The 22,654-nt window shown below is 50.1% G+C and overlaps 1 protein-coding gene across 2 annotated transcripts in view; it reads right to left on the bottom strand.

Annotated features, from left to right (window-relative positions):
* CLPB (ClpB family mitochondrial disaggregase) overlaps positions 1 to 22,654 on the bottom strand; it is a 141,768-nt gene that overhangs the window by 13,318 nt on the left and 105,796 nt on the right. For both annotated transcript variants that reach the window (XM_026518024.4, XM_026518026.4), the window contains 3 exons: positions 14,878 to 14,992; positions 4,359 to 4,436; positions 3,090 to 3,145 (listed from right to left, as the gene is read on the bottom strand). In XM_026518024.4, the coding sequence (XP_026373809.3) occupies positions 3,090 to 3,145; positions 4,359 to 4,436; positions 14,878 to 14,992 (249 nt within the window). The remainder of the gene's footprint in view (positions 1 to 3,089; positions 3,146 to 4,358; positions 4,437 to 14,877; positions 14,993 to 22,654) is intronic.

The raw sequence follows: 22,654 nt of genomic DNA, 5'->3' as shown, positions 1-22,654 counted from the left end.
CAATGAGATAGGCACCATAATTGAACCCATTTTACAGATGAGAAAACGGATGTGAACAGAGATCCCAGCCAACTCCAGAGTAGTTTAGAGTTGGGGTTTGAACCCAGGCAGGTAGAGTCAGACCCTTGCTCCCGATTCCTCTGTCACAGTGCTATGCTAACTGCCATCTTCAGTGCGTTACCACCCTACCTCAGGAGAAGATCACAGAGCCCCATTCTTTTTCTTTTTCAAGGATTATTGACCTAACAATGGAAGTTAACAAAACTGCTCAAATTTGGGAGAAAGAGTAGAGGCTAATGAGGGAAGAGAAATAAGCCAAAGATCTGATAAAGAAATTATACAAATGTGCAAATGAGACCTTGTGAGGCAGCCAGGTCGAGAGGCATTAGTGACCTTTTACAAATGAGGCAACTAAGGATTAGAGAGCCAGAACCTAAATCCAAGGCACCAGGTCCCTGGCCAGTGTACGTGTCATTGAGCCAGCCTTACTGTACAGTTCCTCTCTGGCTCCTGTGACACGGCACCTCCTGTCCATCATTCCTTGGGTCCTGCTGGTGTCGGGTACAGTCCAGGACTCTTGGGTTTGGAAGGCAGGTCTTACACCTGCCTGTTACATGGCCAGAAAATGTCTATGCTAAACACAGACTCTGCACGGAGTTGGCCCACAGGGCTGGTGCAAGAAGGAGTTTGATACAGGCACCACCTAGGATTTAAAGATTAAATACACAGATGGTTGTACTGGGTTTCTCATGCCTCACATCTCCCTATTTGACAGAGGAACAAACTGACAAGTTCACAATCTAGCCCCCTACTGCAGCTAGGAACAATGGCACTGAAAGGAGAGTTGAGAGACTAGATTCTGATTTCACCTCTTCCCTTCACAAGTGACCCTGGTTGGGCCCCTACATGCTGCAGGGTCTCAGTCTTCTCATCTGAAGAGTAGATCTAATTCGGCATCTACGCTATCTCCCTCATGGGGTCGAACAAGACGGTCGATGGGTGGTACCATGGAAAGTACGAGGTGATGAATAAACACGAGATCAGGGCTCGGGCGCTGACTTCAGTGTGCTAGCGCCTGAGCTCACCGTGACTCAGTGTCTCACTGCACACTCACGACAGCTTTAGACACGGGACTGGACAGCTACACTTTGAGGCGAGAGAGCTGAAACCTGGAGGGCTCAAGCAACCTGCCTAAGGCCAGGAGGAAGTAGAACTGGAGCCTGTGCTGAGGAATGGCTGGCTCCAGGGCCTTGACCGCCCAGCCCACTGCCCCCGAGGGGTGATGGTAGATGGCAGGACGCCATCACCATGCTCTCAGGAGCCCCCGCATTAGTGGTGGCAGTCAGCCCCTCGTTCAGATGCGCCAACCGAAAATGACCTGCATCATCAGTCTCTAGCAAACCCCGTCTCCTTTCTACACCAGCAAGTCAGCCGATGCTTCCCTTCTTCTTCCACTGTGTATGAAGACATAGTAAGACAGCTTGGATAAGGAGATTATAATTTGTAATTAAATATTAACCTTTCTGACAGTATTAAAATTAAACCACTCAGAATTCTTCATCCCTAATCAGGTGGTTCCTGCCCGTAACTGTATCTTCCCTAATAGTCTTGCTAGTTTATGGCTCTTTCCAGAGTGCTAATTGTTTCAATCGCTGCCAACCTGATGAATTGTCTTAAAAATGCTATTTCAGTCGCAGCACATTAGCATGCATGTGCGGCTTCTTGCCTACTGCCTGTCAAGTGGGTCGCTCTGGGCTTGGGTGAGGCAGAGCATAGCTACTGGCAGAGCCAGGGAGGCTTTGGAGCCTTTAGCCAGTTATTAGGCAGAAGGGGGCCAGGGACGTGGCTCAGGAGGACACAGCCTGAGCGACCTGTGTTGTTTCCGTGGCTGCCAAGCCTTCAGGGAGGAGGCAAAGGGGCAGTGAGGCCAGAGGCAGGATGGAAGGTGGCTAGGACTCTGCCGCTGGGGCAGCTTGGGCTGCCGGGGCCCTGAGTAATTCCTCACTGCCTCAGCAGGGGAAGCCTTCCTTAGAAATTAGGCAAGGGCATCTGGGGTCACGGGCAACCTCGGCTGGTGGGCAAGGGTACCTTAGCCTCCACAGGGGAAGGCTGGTGGAAGAATGTTTGGCGTTAGGTGAAATGTTTCTGCAATCTCCAAGGATGGCTGTGACATTTCTCTCTGTAGGAAAACATTTCCTGTCAGCCTAGAAAGTCAAACTAAGTAGGCTTGGAGAGCCCGAGTCTGAATAAACATGGGACAGGGATAGGCCTCTCTTGTGGCAAGTCCAAAGGCTCCGAAGTCATGGGGAAAAGGGGACTATGACCACCCCACAGCTTAGGGACTAAGAAATCATGTTTAGGGGCGCCTGGGTGGCTCAGTCATTAAGCGTCTGCCTTCGGCTCGGGGCGTGATCCCTGTGTTGTGGGATCGAGCCCCACATCAGGCTCTTCTGCTGGGAGCCTGCTTCTTCCTCTCCCACTCCCCCTGCTTGTGTTCCCTCTCTCACTGGCTGTCTGTCAAATAAATAAATAAAATCTTAAAAAAAAAAAGAAATCATGTTTAAAAGCTCACATACAATGGAGAGAAGCAATATGGCATCTTCTCATTCCTACCTGTTTTCTTCTACAGGCCCCAAGACTCTCTCTAGCATGGCCTTGTTGTCCTAGACAGTAATGATATGTTTCTAAAGCTGTTTCCCACTCTAGCCTGACTTCCTCAGGGCAGGGAGAGTGTCCTAAATGCTGAGTTTATCAGGTTCTAGTACAATACCTCGCCAGAGGAGATGACTGAAAATGCATGGATGAATCTCATTGGGTTCTCCCAAATGCCCCAGCAGTCAGGCAGGGCAAGGATTATTTTTCCTGTTTCATAGATGAGTAAACTGAGGTACAAGGATGCTGGATAACTTGCTTAAATTCCTGGAACAATTGGTGGCCAAGTTGGGGCCAGACTGAAGTGGGCTTTCTGGAGCCAGGGTCCATTTTTTTGATTCACTATTGACAGATTCAGGGAGCCAAGAATTTGGGGGGCTAGCAGCAGTGGCGAGGTCTCCATGGCCTGCACATCAGCCCTGCATCCCAGCACTTACCTTTTTGGCATCTTTGTGCATATATTTGGCTGTCTGCTTGGCCAGCTCTGTCTTTCCTAATAAGAAGAAAGGGAGAAGTGTTGGGTTAGGACCAAATGACTGTTTTCTGGAATGAAAGAACATAAGAAATGCATGGACATTGGAAATAATATATTTTTATGGATGGGCTCAGGGAGGGTCGGTGACTCTCCCAGTCACTGGAGGGAGAATTAAAGGTGGAGCTGGAACCAGAATCGAAGTCTGCACTGCATCTTGATTTTTCTGTGGATGGAGATTGAGACTTCTTCTCTATAGCAGTATCCCGAGAGTGGGAGGTAGTCTCTTATAATCCAGAGCCAACTTGTCCTTTGAAGCCCAGGGCAAGCCTTGCCTCTGACAGGAGCACCCTGACTTCCTGGTCACTGCACTGAATCTCTTTAGACACTCATGGTTTTGCCATCCAGCCAGGCCCTGGAGCCACAGGCCCAACAGAGGCTGGGAGGGGATGGAGAACACCTCTCCCTGGCCTCATAGTCTTTCTTTGTAACATAAAGAAGGAATGACAATACCAAAGTGGTGGCTCTGAAGGGCCATTTGGTATGATGGCCAAACCTTTAGAAGTAATTGTCTAGCAGAGGAAATCAAGTTCTATAGTATCATGGTGAGGTGGCGGAACCTACATCTGGGGGAGTGCTAGGTCCATGAAGATGCTAAGAGGGGAAGAAGAGACAACAAATGCATGAAACTCCCCATCAGGACAATGGTGGGAGGAGGTGGTGCAGGTGGGGGTTCTATGAGGGTGGAGAGAGAGGGGATGAGAATGCCTCAGATAATCCAGCTCAACTGACTAGAAAAATACCCAACCCATTTGACTGAAACCAATTGGGCAATGCACCCCACACTGTGCTGGCCACATCAGGGGCTTTCTTTAGCTTCCTAGAAGGTTATGCCCCAAGCTGTACTAAATAAGGTTGGTGTGCTGGGCAGTGGAGGTGGTTCAACTGTTCCCACGGGGCAGCTCTGGGGATGCAGAGTGGCCGGACCAGGGCTATCAGACCCCAAAGGGCCCGGCCGCCCAGGTGACTTGGGCCCGGCACCACAGCTTCCAGAGAGAGGGGCATAATTCCAGCTGTTGCTAACGTGACAGACAATCCTCTTGCTGGCTCTGTAATTTGGAGGCGGTTGTTTTCAGAGCTGGAGTTGTATAGAAGTGGATTGTGCGACCCTGGCCCATAGCAGCTGGGGTTCCCCCAGCTCTCCTCCCCCACCTGCCAATCTGCTCCCAGTTACCTATTCCAGATGATCCCAAAAAGAGGAAGACCAGAGGGTGTTCTTCGTCATACCAGCCATTCTCCTTCCTCCGGATCGCTAGGGCCAAACACACAAGATGGGGGGGGGGGACAGGGAGGGAGGCAGATAAATCAATGACACAAAAGGCAGGATAATTATCACTAAGTATACAATATGTTTTACTGCTCTGTGCCCACTCAAAGTCCTCACTACCATTAGTGCTGCCTAATCTGATTAGCTGGCAAGGCCCCTAGAGACACCTAATCAGGTTAGCATGGATTTGGAAAGCTGCCCAGAGCAGATTTCGGATAAAGTTTTCCAGGATGAGCACTCAGCGTTGCCAGGGAAACTGAAAGGCGGGTGGACGGTGAATAGAGGGGTAGGGGGCTGGTGAAGGAGAATTCGAAAGGAACTTTAGCTCTCAGATGGCTGGTTACCCATCTACTCACCACTGGTGGGAAACTGAGCCTGCCTTCTATGCAAATGGAAGAGACAGAAGCCCATGGCAGGCCCTGAGAGATCTGGGGTGTGAGCTCTGGACCTTCCCATTTGGGGAAACCAAGATCTAGTCTGCTGTCTGGAAGTATAGCCAAATGTACTTTCTGGAATCCAGTCAGGGGTCGTGTGGAGCTCAGGGCACAGACGAGTGAGCCACTCGGTTAGCACTGCCACTAACCATGGTCTCCAGTGGGGAGCAGTGGTGGGAGAGTGGGATAGATACAGACTGGTTCCCTGGGAGGTCAGTTCTGCTAGAGTGAGACCTGACTGCTCCTCTTCAGGAGGAAGTAGATAATAAAAGGCTGTGCATTTAAGGTGAGGAAACTAAATGCCTGACTACAGAGTGGGAGAATCAGGCTCAGAGGCATCACTCAAGCAGGAGAGCAGGGGGCGGAATGAGGCAGAACCATTAGAAGAACCATTTATTGAACACGTTACCTGCTGGGTGCAACTGGAAAAACTGTCAACATTTTTATTACTCAAGACCCACACAAACACCCAGAGAGGAAAAGTATTATTCTCAATTCCATTATACTAAACAGGAAACTGAGGCAAGAGATAAAGAGACTTGTCCAAGTCATACAACTAGTAGATTACTAGTTGACTGGTAGAGATGGTAGAGTCTCTTCTCTCTCTAAACATTTTTTTTTGTTCATATATGAACAAAAGTGAGTATCAATTTGGGTTGCATTAATGGGAACGTGGCAGTCAGAAGTGGGAAGAGGACAGAGCACTGTGTAATGTGAGGGTTAGTCTAGAGATAGGACCATGTATGGTCTGGTTCTCAAAGTGTCAGGGGGAGATTAACAAAGGGATATATGTCAGAAGACAAGGCCTGGAAAACAAGTCAACTGAGGAAGAGTTGATGGTCTTAGGGAAGTACTGGCCAGTCCTGAGGTACAGATCCTAAATGCTATACTGTGTGTTACAATCTGTATGGCTGGGTTCCAGAGAAGTAGCTGCAGAGGTCAGGGAAGGCTTTCTGGAAGAAGTGGGACTGATGAGGGATCATGGAGCCTGGGAAGGATCTGGAGCGGCAAAGGTGGCCAGCATGACATAGATGGGGAGACGGGAATGAACATAAGTAGCTGTGGGTGGGGTCAGATTATGGTCTCAAATACCTGCATTAGGACTTCAGGTCCGTGTTTGTGGCCTTTCTCACCTCAAACTCAAATGCTGCTACCTAAAGATCTTTCTAGTTCTGGCCTCAGCAGGAACAGATGGAAGTGCAACCTCTTAGGAGACACCCCCTGAGAATCCTGAGAGGGGCCTGAGAAAATTACGCAAGTCCAGCCTCTCCCTTGGGCAAGGTACCCGATCATCTCTAAACTAACTGACCCAGCCCTGTGGAAGGCTTGGCTCTCAGAGGAACCCACTGGCCTCACAGGTACCTGAAGGGTGGGGATGATGAGGGGTAGTTCAAGCCTGGCTGAGATGGAGTCCCCAGTGCCCCGAGAGAAACAAGAACCCGTGGGTGGGGTTTTGGGGGAGGCAGAGATATAAATGGTGAAGGCTAGACTTCTGTGGACATTACGTATAGATGTGTGTTGGGGCAGGGGTGAGAGGAGTCATCTGAAAGGGGTCACATTCTTCTAAAAGTCGAGTGAACTGAGAACGTAAGTTGGAAAGAAGCTGAGCACGAACTGGTTCAGGCTTCATGGGGTATTTGGGGGAGGCAGAAGTGCCCAGGCATCACTCAGACAGGAGGCCTGGGGGAAGTGGGGTTCCCCAGGTGTCAGGTACCTGAGCTTCTACTCTTGATTTCTCTTTTGGGAAAGCTTCCCAGCTACTGAGAGCTGCACACTGCTGGGCTATGCAGTTCAAAACGCCATGGAGAAGGTGGAATTGGATTATGCCTGGGGCCATCTTTCCCCCTTCTTTTCTAATAATGCACCTGGGAGAGAGCTCTTTATAATGCCAGGCGGACTCCACTGCACAGCTGTCCCTGGCCAATTCTGCCAGACCCAGGGCATGAGTCCGGGGTGGGTTTGATCTGGCCCCCTGTGAAACAGGCGAAATGCCAACCATTAAACAATTACAACTCTGGATATTTCTAATAATATCTGAAGAGAAAAACGACCAAGCAGATGGAGTCCGACAGAATGAAAAATGGAAGCAGCTAGGAAAGACTGAGGAAGGCGGGCCCCCAGGGTGTGTGGCTGGCAGGGTGGCTGATGACCACGGCTGGGAGCCTTGAGGGTTCTGTCAGGCTGGGGCAGAGACCCTGACGGGTCACTGGAGATGTGGCCATAGGTACTGATGTTGTCACTGTGGACCAGCAAATGCAGCAACTTACTCTGCTAGCACTTTTTGGTCTATCAAAAACTTCCAAAGACAGAACTTCATTTGAGTCTCATTATGAATCCACAAAGCAGGCAGGGCAGGGATTATGATTCTCTCTCTCTCTCTTTTTAAGTTTATTTATTTTATAGTAATCTCTACACCCAATGTAAGGTCCGAACTCACAACCCTGAGATCAAGATCTGACTGGGCCAGCCAGGCGTCCCTCGATTCCCTTCTTATAAATGAGGAAGTATGTGCAGAGAGGTTAGGTAACCTGCTCAAGGTTACACAGGTAAATAAATGAAGGCCCTGGCTAACTCTCGAGCCTGAACTCGTGCTTCAGGAGTTTAAAGAAAGGAGTCAGCCCTCCCCAGCCACAACACCTCCTCATAGCCTAGCCTCATTCAGAAAACTTGGTCTTCCTGTAGCCTTCCAGTCTGGCTCGTTCAGCCTTTGATACATGGCCTCGGGAGCCCCTGTCCTCCGACTGCTTCCTGACACTACTCTCTGGACTCGAAATGGTGTCAGGGTCCCCTGAGCAGGCAGCTCTGCCCCTTCCTTGGCCAGTCCCATCTCTGCAAGCTCCCACAGGCACGGCTGCCTCTCCACAGGCTGGGCCAGTGCCAGGGCCCCCTGGCTGTGTTCTTCCCCTTTAGCAGAACGCCTTCTCCTGGCTGTGCCCCCCACTACCAGACCATCTTCAAACTCACATGCAGCAACCTTCCTTTTTTTTTTTTTTTTTAAAGATTTTATTTATTTATTCGACAGAGAGAGAGACAGCCAGCGAGAGAGGGAACACAAGCAGGGGGAGTGGGAGAGGAAGAAGCAGGCTCATAGCGGAGGAGCCTGATGTGGGGCTCGATCCCATAACGACAGGATCATGCCCTGAGCCGAAGGCAGACGCTAAACCGCTGTGCCACCCAGGCGCCCCTGCAGCAACCTTTCTGATTAACTCCACAATCCCACCTCTACTCCATTAACTCCTGGGGTCTGTATTCTCTGGTCTACTTCACCTACAGGGTGGTGTGGTGGACAGGGCAGGAGTTATAGGGTCTAGTTTAGAGTCCTGGCTCTGCCACTTTCTAGCTGACTGGCTTTGAATAAAACACTTGGTTTCTCAGCTATAAAATAGGAATGGTCAGACACACGCTAAGCCAGCCCCACATGTAGATGAAATGAGTCCAGGGTTGTTAAGGCACTCTGTACGAGCAGGATAATCAGAAAAGTAAAAACCACAGTAGTCACAGGAGCAGTGGCAGCTGTAGTGGTAGGTGACGGAGAGCTCTTTCATCCTTGTGCTAGTCCTGAGCAGTAGGTATGATCTACATTTTACAGAAGAGAAGACTGGGGCTCAGTGAGGGGCAGTGCAAGGGGTTTCATCCACCTGTGCCTCTGTGTCCTGGAGGAGGTGTGCCCAGGCTGTGTAATCTGTGGGAGCAGGTGCTAGGAGCTCCATTTCCTGAGGGACCCTTGGGACTAGCCCAGAGGTGGTATAATGTTTGCTGACTAAATGAATTAATTGTTGGTCTTTCTGGAATCACAAGGAGAAAAAAACAGATACTCTGATTTCCATTTTACAGAGAAGAAGAGTGAGGCCTGGACCCGAATCTCTTAATGCTCCCAGTGGTCACTACCTGTGGGTGAAGAAGGCTTCCTTTCTTTTTTTTCTTTTTTTTAAAGATTTTATTTATACATTTGACAGAGAGAGACAGTCAGCGAGAGAGGGAACATGAGCAGGGGGAGTGGGAGAGGAAGAAGCAGGCTCCCAGCGGAGGAGCCCAATGCAGGGCTCGATCCCAGGACCCTGGGATCACGCCCTGAGATGAAGGCGGACGCTTAACGACTGAGCCACCCAGGCGCTCCTTCCTTTCTCTTCTTAACCCCTCTCCAGGGACCTCTTCCATCTGTGCAGCAAACAAGTGCTGAGCCAGGTGCTGGGCTAAAGTAAGGTCTGTGCCATTTAGGTGAGCGCTGCTGTGCAAACTGTGGCTTCCAAATGGGATGGGAGCACTGGCAGAACTGCGGGAAGAGCCATTCATGCCCAACTGACATCCGTGCCAGGATGATGAGGGGGCACCGCCAGGCAGTACTGGTGTGATGGGACATTCCAAACAGAAACACCCATAGTGTGCAAAACCAAAGTAAGAGGAGACAGCTGCCTCCTCCTCCCATCCCAGGCCTTTGCCTCCATCCAGCTCCAGGTTCTGAGGCCCTCTGGGTGGGCTGACTCCTCCTTCCTGGTAAGTTCTAATGATCTAGTGTGGGAGGGTTTTTTTTAGCCTAACCTGGAACATGTTTGTCTCATGCTTGTGGCATCTCCTAGGGGAACCAGTCCTTCAGAGGAACTCTTGTGGCTGAGCACCTGAACACTTTAGCAATCTCCTGTCTACAGCCGGTAGGTTCGGGGAGCACAGCCAGTGCTCAAGAAGTGCTTGCTGGCCGAATGAGTACTGACTGGAGCCTGAGGTTGGGAGGATGAGAGAACGGTTCTCTTCTTAGTCTCTAAGGATTAGTGTTTCTGAAGGCAAACTATTGCTACTGAGTGGTTAACATAAAAAAATGCAAATAGCTTCTGCTGAACACCCCCCACCCCAGGTGTGTGTGCGTGTGCGCACGTGTGTGTGTGCTGGGGTAGGAATCACTGGAAGGAAGAGTACCACCCTTCCAGAAAGAAGCTGGGATGAGAATCTGTGTCAAAGAGAGGATGAATGTCAAGATGGGCTCAGGCTTCATTCACTTGAGTTTAGCAATCTTTTACACATCTGTGTGCCCAACCCTGGGGAAACGGCTGAACGAGAGGTAGTTCCTGACCTTTGGAGAGACACATTCAAAGAGATGCCCTGTGGTAAGTGCGGTGATAAAAGGTGTTCACGGGAAGCCCCAAGAACGGCCCCCGTGTCCTGGTGGAGGGCTAAGAAAGGCTTTCTGGAGAAGGCCTGGGTCTTGAGTGTCTTAGCAGGCCAGGGCAGGGGCAGGGTGGTCTGGATAACGAGAATATCTGAAGTGGTGTGGGGTGCAGGTGGGACTGCAAGCAGTCTTCTTTCTTTCTTTCTTTCTTTTTTTTAAAAAGATTTTATTTATGTATTTGTCAGAGAGAGAGACAGCGAGAGAGGGAACAAAAGCAGGGGCAGAGGGAGAAGCAGGCTTCCCGCTGAGCAAGGAGCCCGATGCGGGGCTTGATCCCACGCCCCTGGGATCATGACCTGAGCTGAAGGCAGACGCTTAAGGACTGAGCCACCCAGGCGCCCCTGCAAGCAGTTTTCTAAATTAATCACTGCCATGCCATGACTCAGGGATGGCCTGGATGTATTTCTCAGCTAAGAAACAGGACTCTAAGCGGGATCCAGAAAGGTGCAGGGCTTGGGCAGTTACAGCTTTAGACTGTCAGAAAGGGAAGTAAAGCATGAGATAGCCCACTGTGTGCCATGTGGCTGATGCTGAGATTCTGAGTTCAGGCCAGACCCCAGCACGGAAGATCAGCTGTGATGGCAGAGCTTTCCTGAGGGAATTCATGGGCTTCCACCTCAAGTGGGAGCAGGTGCGACGGGTGTTGGTGATAAGCCCCTGGTTAGAGGGAGCTGCAGGGAAGCTTCCAGGCGTGCAGGCTAACACTCATGTTCCTAGTACGCTTGTGAGCTACTAGAGGGCAGGCTTACAGCTTCTCTTCTCTCCTCGGAGCGGAGATGGACAAGGGGCCCAACCAAATTACTTCAACAAACCGCACTACACATCTACTTCAAGCAGAGTGCTGTGCCAGGAACTGGAAAAACAAAAATGATTCAGTCATGGTCTCTGCTCTCAGGAGTCTACAGTCTATCGCTCCTGAACTGAGTTAGGCTAAGTGAAAACCAAGCAGAGTGTGGGAGATGGGCAGGGCAGGGTGGGGTCAGGAAAGGGCCAGAAGAAAAGGAATTCCAAGCAGGGAGGGCAGCAGGGCAGTGTCAACAAATGCAAGCAGATCAACACAGCAGTCCAGGGAAGGAAGCAGCCAGGTGTAGGGGCGGGGCGGGGGGGGGGGCAGGGCGGCAGCAGCAGGGGTGGGCCTTGTATACTGGGCTATAGCAGCAAGAGCCACTCAGAGATTTTGAACAGGGGAGTTTCCACATTTTACAAAACTCACTCCATTTGGGGAGGAGAAGTGATTACAGGGGAAGGAAAGGAGGCAGGGAGACCAGGGAGGAGGCCACTACATGGTTCAAATGGGAGATCCTGAGGTCCTGAGCAAGGGCAGTGGTATTAGGAAAGGAGGGGAGAGGCCAAGCTTGAGACCCATTTGAGAGGTGGAATACAGAACCTGATATGTGCCGGGCTGTAAGGGGTGAGGGAGAGGGAGGAGCCAAGGAACTAAGTTTTTATTTAGGAGACCAGTGGATGGTGGTGCCTTTACTGAGACAGGAGTATAGGAGGTGGGCAAGTTGGAAGAAGGGGGTGGAGCCTAGCCGTGAAGGTGCTAAATAGACCGCTGGTTGCTTTTCTGAGGAGAATGGTGGGACACAGAGGCTCTGAGCTTCCAGGAGGTCAGCCCAATGGGCTAGGCATACTCTCCCTCCCATGACTAAGAGTAGCTCTGGATTCTGGAAGGACAGCCTCACTTTCAGTGCTAAGGCACTGGTTTGTGGTATGTAGGCTGGCCCTGCATTGGCTCCAGTGACCCTAGAAGACCAGAGAGGCCATGCGGGCCTAAACTAAGGGGTTGGTGCTTTATCTCCTCCATTTGTAAGGCGGTAACTGTGCGCCAGCCTTGCTAGAAGCCCTGCAGCTGGGGATCACACTGATAAATTCACTGTATTACTTTGCACAAATCAATATCCCAGCACTTACCAGGGGTTGATGTGACCGAAATTGGTTTCAGCCAATTCGTGTGGGTAATAAATGGCCATTTATCAAATCAATTCATTCTGCGGCACTTCTCTGGCTGCCCATCCTCATGGTACCCCTGGGGTGCCAGGCTCCACCCAGCTAGTCCCTAGCATATATCTGACGTTAGCTTAGACAATCCAGAGAGGCCCGGTCTACCCCTCTGGATCTGCCTCTCTCTCCTGCACCTGCTTCAGTCTGCAGACCTTCAGGCACTGGCTGCTGCTTGTCAACCACCAATTCTGACCCAGGGAGTACCTCATGCTTCAGCTGAGTTGGTAGGTGAACATTATCTGATCATTATCAGTGTGATTACCAGCCACAGGCTTCCCAGCTAGGCGGGCATACAATTACCATCATACCAACCCCACAGCTCAGACCCTAACACCTGTCTTTTCTAGAGTCACTGGAGACTCAGCAGGGTCAACCCACTTACCACAGGACAAGGCGCAGGGCCTTCCTGATCTGAGGCAGAGTTCGGGTACCAGAATGGAGCTTTGGGTAGAGGGAAGCTCTCAGGGCAGACATTCCGACAGACCCTCGGAGATGGGCAGCTGAATCACTCCTGCTCTGGGCCAACGACAAGGGAAGACAAGGTGGGTGGTACTTCAGAGGTCAGTGTAGGATCAGGGGCTGGGACTACCGATCAGTCCTGGCTTAACGGAAATAACTGTGGGCCTGATCTAAAGAACATGCCCAACCTGGATGGTAAACATCCTGAGGACAGAGACTAGGAAGAGTATGTGTGTATCGTGAGACAGTCGTGGATTTGGCTCCCCAGCTCACAGGTGAGGAAAGTGATGCTCAAAGAGGCCGAGTGAGTAGCCCTAGTTGCACAGCTGATAAGTGGCAGACCTGCTATCTTGACCCAGGTTGGTCTAATTCTCTCCATCCCAATGTCCTCCTCCCCACTCCCTCCAACTTCTGGGAGCTTCACATCTCACAGGCTTGAGAAGCCAGGGAGAAACAGGAGGTCAGAGAGGAGCAGGCAGCCCGCTGGGAAAGGGCCGTGTAAGTAGAGGGAAAACACTACAATGGCAGCGGCAGTGCTGGCCCCTGTGGACAGGAAACTCCAGCAGGAGATGCTTTCTTAGCTCTCCACCCAGGTAATGTCCTTCTCATGGGCAAGTCCTCTCTTCAACCCCCAAGAGCTCCCAGGGTCTCTCCTTCCTCCACCTCAGCCACAGCCTTGGCAAAGAAGTGGGGGGTTGCCATCTGCAAGGGGGTGGCTTAGAGTGGATGTCTGTATCCAGACACAAAAGGGCAGCCTGGTGTGGTTTGGGCCTGAGACGTGGGCCTGTGTGTTCAAAACAGCTTTCCTCAGCTCCTGTGCGCGCCTGTAGGCAGCCTTCTGACCTCGAGCTGGTGAGGAAGCTCTGGCCCATGGGCTCCGTTTATCTGCTGCTGAGGTCAGGCCCCTGGTAAGGGGCTCATGACCGCCGCATGAGTCCCACTGGTGTGTGACGAGGATGATCAGGCTGGGCTGGCTGTGTCGCTGGGTGGCTGCCTTCATTTATCAATCACTACTCTTAATTGGTGTCCTAGGGCTGAAAGGCCACTCCAGAATGTCCCAGAGGAGCACCACGATACAGTCTGATGTCTTCTTTTATCAGTGAGCCTCTATCAGTGCTGTCTTTGGCAGTACTGGACCGCATCTGGTGGGACCAAATGCTTGGAGAGAAGGGGTAAGCGACATGAATGGGACCGAGACGCTGGAGGGCAGAGGTTTTTAAACTTGAGCTGAGCATCAGAATCACCAGCAGGGCCTGCTAAAACACAGACTGCCGGACCCTACCCCAGAGTTTCTGATTCCATAGGTCTGGGGGAAGGCCTGAGATCTGCAAATTCCAACAACGTCCCCGAGGATGTTGATGTTGCTGGTCCAGAGACCATGCTTCGAGAACCACTGCCTTGGGGGATATCTTGTTTAAGCTGGGCATGGGTTACTCCGCCCTTGCCTCATCTGTCTAAGGTCACCTTCAGAGAGTCATGCACCTGAGTCACAGAGTAGAAGTGAGGCCACCACCCCGAGCAGAACCCTAGTTTTATAGTCTCTCTAGTGGGATCTGCATGGGCAGGAGGGCAATTAGAGTAGGGGTTATACCAGAGAGCAGTCTGGCTCCTAGTATGGGATGTAAGAGCTTCTACGGTTGAGAAGAAGGCATTTAAGACTTGTTCAGGATGCCTTTCCTAAAATTGAGCTAGCTGCTGACAAACTATACTGAAGAGTGGCAGAGCTACAGACTGGGAGACAAAAGATAGAAGTTCTAGTTCTGGCTGAGTTGCTACATTACAAGTAATGGACAAGTTCCTGTTCTTCTCCACGTCTCAGTCTGCCCGCCTGGAAAGTAGGGGATGGGGACAGTGGACCAGATGAAGGTCAGAATTAGAGCCCGGGAAAGCAGCCTTGAGCAATTATTAGAAGTGCTCTGTATCTCAGCTTCCTCATCTATAAAATGGGGATTTGGGGTACCTGGATGGCTTAGCCGGTTAAATGCCTGCCTTCGGCTCAGGTCACAATCTCGGAGTTCTGGGATCAAGCCCGTGTCGGGCTCCCTGCTCAGCGGGGAGTCTGCTTCCTCCTCCCCCTCTGCCTCTGTCCCCGACTCATGCTCTTTCTCTCAAATAAATAAATAAAAATCTTAAAAAAAAATAAAATGGGGATTTAATGGTACCAACCTCATGGGGTTGCTGTAAGGATTAAACGACAACGTATGTGAAGAGCTTATCCCAATGCCTGACACACAGAAAGTACTGAACAAATGTTAAGTTGTAACAGCCACCTGTGCGCGGTACGGTGACAGCAGGATGTACGCCTCACTGCAGCAGACCACAAGCCACCCCTCCCTTTTTTAGTGCTGGCTGGCATCCCGATACTCACCAGCACCCACTGTGGCGATGGCACTCTCCTGGCCAATGATGTGCTCCTTCAGCCGCTGCTCCAGGGGAAAGCGGCGCCGCTCCTCAGCCTCACGCTTCCGTTGCTTCTCGTGGTACTGTGGGGAGAAACGGAAGGTGGCTCAGGAGTGCTGGGCTCAGCAGGATCGTGTCATTTTACACTATAACCGGGGGCAAAAAACACAGGTCTGGGGCTCCAGGGGTCCTGATGCATACTCTGGCTCCTGGCCACTGGAGGCTGGCCCAGTCCTTCCCACTGTCCCCTTGTCCTAGTCCTCACCTCAGGTGGCCTCTGCTCAGGAGTCCTGGCTCACCCTGCTAGTAAAATAAAGTACTGCTAGTAGATTAACCCTTGACTCTGGAGTCTGACAAAAGACCTGGGTCTGCAGCCCAGCTTTATCCCTTACAAGGTGTGCTTATTATCTGGAGCAAGTTACTTCCCCTTAGTTTACTCCTCTGTAAACGGGACGAAATAGGATGATACACATAATGAGCTGGCATGCAGTGTAAGTGCTGAACAAATAGAGGTTCTTTCCTTTCACTTATCCTCTTGAAAATCTTTTTGGTTTTTACTGTCTCTCTCTCTCTCTCTCTCTCTCTTTTTTTAAGATTTTATTTATTTATTTGACAGAGATAGAGACAGCCAGCGAGAGAGGGAACACAGCAGGGGGAGTGGGAGAGGAAGAAGCAGGCTCATAGTGGAGGAGCCTGATGGGGGGCTCGATCCCACAATGCCGGGATCACGCCCTGAGCCGAAGGCAGACGCTCAACCGCTGTGCCACCCAGGCGCCCCGTCTCTCTCTTTTTTTAACGTAAGTTCTATGCCCAACGTGGGGCTTGAACTCATGACCCTATGATCAAGAGTCACACACTCCACCGACTAAGCCAGCCAGGTGCCCAGAAAACCTTTTTGGTTTTTAAACCAGAGCTATGAACACCCTCTACTTCAATGATATTGCATTTCAGTTAAACACAATTATTCAGCAACTGCCATGTGTCTGGCCGTGTGCATGCCATGATGGAGATGGTAGGGTGGGGAGGAGGAGGAGGAGGACTGGAACGTGGGGGGTTCTAGTTGCTGCTGAGTGCCTGGTGTGTATCTGGCCCTTAGCTTGTTGGTCCACTTTAGAAAAGGCAGAAGGAAGGAGGCCTGAGCGTGATCACACTACAAGGGGAGAGAGGAAAGCCACCAGGCCTGCCCGCAGGAAGCTCTAAGTTGGGCCTGGAGGTGAGGCAGGGCTCGTACACAAATACTTCTCAGGCAGTATCAACCATTTTCCTCCAAAGCATGCATGCCTATTTCTAGCTTGTACCTATCACTAAAAAACAAAAAAACAAACAAAAACCTCCCACTGTTGAAAACAAATTTGTTGGGACACCTGGGTGGCTCAGTCGATTAAGCATTCGACTCTTGACTTCAGCTCAGGTCTAGATCTCAGGGTCGTGAGTTCAAGCCCCGCATTGGACTCCATGTTAGTGTGGAGCCTGCTTAAAAACAAAAACAGGGGCGCCTGGGTGGCACAGCGGTTAAGCGTCTGCCTTCGGCTCAGGGCGTGATCCCGGCGTTGTGGGATCGAGCCCCACATCAGGCTCCTCCACTAGGAGCCTGCTTCTTCCTCTCCCACTCCCCCTGCTTGTGTTCCCTCTCTCGCTGGCTGTCTCTATCTGTGTTAAATAAATAGATAAAATCTTTAAAAAAAAACAAAACAAAACCGAATTTGTTCCATGTTTGTGAATCTGTCCTCTCCATCGATCACGAGTTGCCCGAGGGCAGGCACTGTCTTTTACTCACTGCACAAGTCCTGGCACAGTGAAGGCGGCTGGTGAATGTTTGCAAAATAAATTTGGTGACAGCTAAGAAGAGGAGAGAATTAACAGCTGAACTGGGTGTCAGAGGAATCCAGGGAAGGGAAGGATACGCAAAGCCCAGAACATTGTGGGGAGGCTTCTGGGTGACCGGAGGCTTGAAGAAGCTGGAATACTGGGTTCGGCAGGAGATGTGGGACTACCTGGAGACCAGGCAGGAAGGGTGAGTGTGCAGGTCTGATGATAAAGTGCTCATGGAGCCAGGCGGATGGGGGAAGGAAGCAGGCCTTGGAGTGGGACAGAAAGACCTGGATCTTCAGGAGGCTCCTTTCCCCTAAGACCCTGTAACACTGACAGCTTTCTAGAAAGACAGTTGCCAAGGTAAGGCCCTGTCACAAAAGTTGTGGCTGCAGATTGCTCTTGCACGCAGAGTGGATGAAAAATACCTGCTGCTCGGGCAGTGTTTTCCTGTTACGGTAGTGACCTTGACAGAAGTTAAAAAAAATAAATAGCAAACAATCCAATTTTGGCTGTTGCTATCAGTCTGTAACTGAAAGCTCCCATCAGTCCTGGGTTTCATATGGAGCAATAATTCGGCACCAATCCCAGTGGAGCGACGCTTGCCGGTTGGAATCCAGAGTGTCACTGTGTAGCTCCCTCAGGCGCCACATACATCACCTGGCTCTGACGACTCCACCATATATCTGCCTCCTCCTCCTCCCTGCCCAACCAGCCCCTCTCAGCACTTGGGTCCACTGGGCTGGAAGGCTCTGATGGGGAGATGCACACATCCTGCCTGGTCTTGCACTGGCTAGCGGCCTGCCCGGCTTGGAGGCAGGAAGGCCACGAAAGCAGCTTGAAGCAATGGAAGCTGGCTGCCGAGGGTTTTCTGGGTCTGCTTCCTTACTTGCCCTCAGTGATGGGTCTCAGAGTATTCCTGCCTCTGGGCCTTTGCTCCTACTGCTCCCTCACCACAAAAGTCTCCTCTATTCCCATCTACCTCTAAGTGCCCTGGCGATCTCCACTTAAATACCACATTGTCTAAGGAGCCTGGTGTAAGGCTTCACGCCTACTCCTGGCACCTCCAGAGCACTTATCGAACTGCCCGTGTGTCTCTCCTTACTCAACCAGGAGGTCCTCAGTGACAAAGACCACGTCTTATTCAGCTCCATGGCTCTATCACACAGCACAGGGCCTGGCTCCCAGAAGGAGTCAATGCGTGCTGCCAACTGAATGAGGTTAACTACTGGTTGTGGAACAGCTCGCTGAGTGCCAGGCACTGTACGAGGCTGCACTTTATATACGGTGTCTCCTTTAATTCTCACAGTTGTCCCCATCGGAAGTTCGGCTCCTCTTCTGGCTCATAGTGGGGCAAGTCATATGGCAGAAATAAGCAGCTTTGCTCCAGACAGACCTGAAATCAAACCTCACCTCGTCCACTCACTGGCGAGCTGACCTTGAGGAAGTTCATTCACTTCCCTGAATTTTCGTTTCCTCATCTCTAACACGGAGACAGTCACTCACATCACCTTGCAGGATCCTGGTGGGATGCTGGTGAGGGTTAGGTGAGGTAACATACACAGACACCGGCAGAGTCTCTGGCACAGAGCAAATGTATAGGCAGAAGTAGGGGTGTGAGGGACTCAAGTGGAGAACACAGCAGCTGGCCCCTGACAGGCTTTTGATAAATGTTACTTCTCTTCTCCTTCACTGCATTTTGATAACTATCTAACCCAGTGCTTTTTTGGGGGATGAGGTGGGGGCACTGGAACCCTTTTAACTAATTTAAGTTGTATGGGCTTCACAGATGAAGAACTGCTCTGGCTCAAGGAGAATCTAGGAGCCTAGTCCACTTAGATGCCCCCACTGCCCCAGAAATGGCTCCTCCCTGAAGAAGCCTACGTCTGAGGGTACCATTTCAATACCAACTGGGTGCTGGGGAGACCTCCACTGCACAAGGCAGCTCATCTCTGCCTGTCAGTTTTCTTTACGTGGTAGAGAATTCTGCCTCTAGGTGCTTTGCATGCATTGATCTGTGGGGCCTCTTAGGACATATCTTTTTCCTTTGACACAGGCAAACACGACTTTTCTTGCCACTCCGTTGGTTTAGGTATAAACATTGTAGTCTCCCTAAGCCTTCTCCATGGAAACATTTTTATCTCCTATAACTCTTCAGTGTCACAATTTTAGGTGGTTTTAGTATTCCTGTTATTTTCTTGGGCAAGGAGAAAGGGTCCTTGACTTCCATGGGGGTGAATATGGGAGAAAGGTTATACTGTGATCTGGCTGGTTTCTTTCTTTTTCTCTCTCTTTTTTTTTTTTTAAGATTTTTGTTTATTAGAGAGAGAGATCATGAGTGGGGGGTAAGGGTAGACGAAGAAGCAGACTCCCCGCTGAGTAGGGAGCCTGATTCAGGACTTGATCCCAAGACCCTGGGATCATGACCTGAGCTGAAGGCAGATGCTTAACCGACTGAGCCACCCGGTCACCCTCTTTTTTTTTTTTTTTTTTTTTTTTAAGATTTATTTACTTATTCTGGGGAGGGGGTGGTGGGGAGCGCAGGAGTGGAGGGAGGGGCAGAGAGGGGAAGCACACTCCTTGCTGAGCATGGAGCCTGACCCGGCCCCATCCCACAATCTCAAGATCATGACCTGAGATGAAATCAAGAGTCGGATGCCCAATCGACTGAGCCACCCAGGTACCCCTCGCTGGTTTCTTAGGAGCTTTCTAGATGGTCCTGGGAAAGATCCACCCTGTGGCCTAAATCTAGGCACATCCTGATTCTCCCCGCAGCTGGAACCCTAAATATCTATTCAGAAAAATTTCTGAAAATGGACTTTTTAATATAAATGTATAGGATGCTGGGATTAAACCAGGTTAAAGTTTACTGCTTTATGCTCTTTTCTAAATGCTTAGCAAAGTTTGTATTTAAAAAAAAAATGAATTGAATGAATGAATGGCCTCTTAAGGCATTAGCTATGAGCCTAGGCTTGTGAAAAGCTAGCTAGTGGAAGAACCTAGGAAAGGAAAATACTTGGTCTGTATATATTGTTTGGGGAGGAGAGAAAGATGGGAGAAGGCACTTGGTAAGGGCTCCATAAATGTAGGCTACTACTGTTCCTGGCTTTTTGAGGAGATGGGGAGGGAGCCTACAGGGACTAAGGTCAAGGCCCTGCTTTGACAGGGTTCCACGAGAGGAGACGATAGGGCAAGTGACCCAGACTGTAGAAGCAGAGGGCACTGGGCTGAGAGGCACTAGGAAGAAGCCACCCAGGAGAGCAGGAGTGGGGGAGTGATCATCTTAATAAAAGCCATATGCAATTAGCTTCAGAAGCCCTCACCTGGAGCCGGCAGCAACCAGCTCCCCATGCTGCATCTTGGCTGGATAATCGTGGCCACTGGTTTCCATCATTCTTGATTTAATATGGCACCCCTCCTGGCTTTGAGTGCATTTACAGGAAAGGGCTGGGAGGGTGGGGTGAAGCCTAGCTAGGCTCTCTCAGAGGTGGGTGGCTGGATGTGTGGTTCTTTGGGGAGGGTTACAGAGAGAAGGGGTATGTCAGGCATCCTTATTATTGGGTATCCCTCAGGGAACAGGTCTGACAATGAACCCGGCAGTGTGTTCACCAAAAGGGCAGCTGAGGCAGGGGTGGGAGGGATGAGTAGGCAGAATGAGAACCTGGGCAAGAAAAGTGGTAGGTATGGAGGAGGGAAGAGAAGAAAGACCAAGCTACAATTTGCCTCTCATGGGAGGTCAGGGCCACAGAGCCCACTGGCTGCTCAGATACACTCAGATATGCCCCATCCTCCTGACTCTGACTTCACCTTGCATCACAGAGCTTCTGTCATGCTCTGAAGCTGGAATGACAGAGTGGACTGGGTAGGAAAGTCACCAAACGGACCAGGGGGCAACAGAGGAGACTCGGGTCAGGAGATGATAGAAACAGCCCTGAGTGGGGGGAATGATGGTAAGAAGAGCCCAGGAGGTCCAATAAAGAAGCCTAGGGGATGAGAGAGGGACCCAAGGGACTTGCAAATCTCTTGAACTAGCTCATAAAGTATCCATCCCGGCACAGAAAGTCAAGGAACAGGGCAGGTGTCAGTTCTACCACACTTGGTGACAGTTATGTCAGCATCCAGGATTCCATTCTCCTCTCTCGCAGCCCCATCTTCCTTGCTGCCAGAGTGATGTTTTAATATGTAAATCAGATCATGTCACTCTGCAAATAGCTGGGCTGATCCAAAGACTGGTGAGAGAAGGTTAAGAGAGGCAAGGATGGGCTCAAGTGAGAAGGCGAGTTGTGTTCTTAGTGCATGCTATCTAGGAGGCAGGAGATGTTGACTATCCTACAACTTTGGTTAAGGTGGTCTGTGCCAGGTTTCTCCACTATCATTTCCCCCTTTGTAATTAATAAGTATCCTGTGGGATGAGGATCTGAGCCTATGTAAATAATCCTGATACTCCTCAAACTCCCACTCACTAGTTGTGACACTGGTTGTGAAGCCTCACCTGACTGGGGACCCGCTGTTCTAATCCTCACGGCCCTAAGAAGTTCAGAGTATCTCCTCCTTCACTGTACAGAGATGAGGCAAATTAAAACAAAGATCCCCTGGTAGCAAGTAATAGAGACAGAGTGCTAATCCTTGCAGTTTGGCTCCAGAGCCTGCACTTGCCACCTTGCAGGTAAGAAAAGACCTGTTCCCTGCCTCGGGGAGTTCAGAGTCTGTTCAGGGAGATGAGATTTAAAACACAAATCTCCTATTCCTACTTTTAGCACGGGCTACCTAATGATTTTACTGAAAATAAACACCAGAAGGTGTTCTTGCTCGAAATGCATAACCTGAATTTAATCATAAGGAAACATTAGAAGAACCCAAATTGAGGGACATTTTACAAAATAACCTGCTTGTACTCATTAAATGTCAAGGTCATGAAAGACGAGGAAAAACTGAGGAACCATTCCAGATTAAAGGAGACTACTAAAGAGACATGAAACTAAATCCAACTTGGAATCCAGAATTCTCTTTGCTTGTAAGGATAATCATTGGGACAACTGGTAAAATGTGAATAACATCTGTAGATTAGTTAACATCAATACTAATGCCCTGCTTCTGAGGACTGTACCAAGGTAAGAAAATGTCCTTGTTTTTTTTAGGAAACACAACTATTTAGGGGTAAAGGGGCATCATGTGTGTAACTTACTCTTAGATAGTTCAGAAAAAATTATGAATCTCTCTATATATAATATTTATATATGTCATAAAGCAAATGTGAGAAAATGTTAACAATAGGTAACATGGGCGAAGGGTTTACAGAATTCACTGCACTCTTTTTGAAATTACGTAAAAATAAAATAAATCAGGATAATGCTTACCCTTGGGGGATGGGTAGTGACTGGAAGAAGTATAAGGTGGGTTTCTGAATGTAATGGTCTATTTCTTGATCAGATGCGTTTAATTTGTGAAAATTCAGTGAGCTATATATTTGCGATATGTGCACCTTATAAAGTATATTTCAATAAAAAGTTTTTCAAAAGTCAAAAACAAAAGAGAGAGCAAAAGCTTGTCCCTACAGAGCATGTAGCTCTATGTCTGGCCCATAGTAAACCTGCAATGGAGGTCAGATGGTACTGCCATCCCTGTAGGGCCAAGCACAGGGCTAGGCGTGCAGCATATTAGCACTTGAAATGACATGCAGCAGGGAGTAGGCTGGGCAAAATGGGGAAGGGGTATCACTTCACCCTAAGACAGGAATAAGAGAACCCCCTTACCCTCCTGTGTACCTCACCCCTTCTCTCCTAGAGGGCTTTCCTCAGCTCTGATGGGAGCACCCAGACTTATATAGCCCAGAATGCAGGCCCAGGGGAGCACTGACTCCCCAGCTACCCCTGAAGCAAATGAAAAAATATAGATATAGGAAATGTGCTTGTGATTCTGTCACTGGGATATGCAAA

This window comes from Ursus arctos, unplaced genomic scaffold (genome assembly GCF_023065955.2).
Source record: "Ursus arctos isolate Adak ecotype North America unplaced genomic scaffold, UrsArc2.0 scaffold_22, whole genome shotgun sequence".
Classification (NCBI taxonomy): Eukaryota; Metazoa; Chordata; class Mammalia; order Carnivora; family Ursidae; genus Ursus; species Ursus arctos.
Note: the sequence above shows the minus strand (reverse complement) of the source record. Positions and strands in the feature narration are given on the sequence as shown.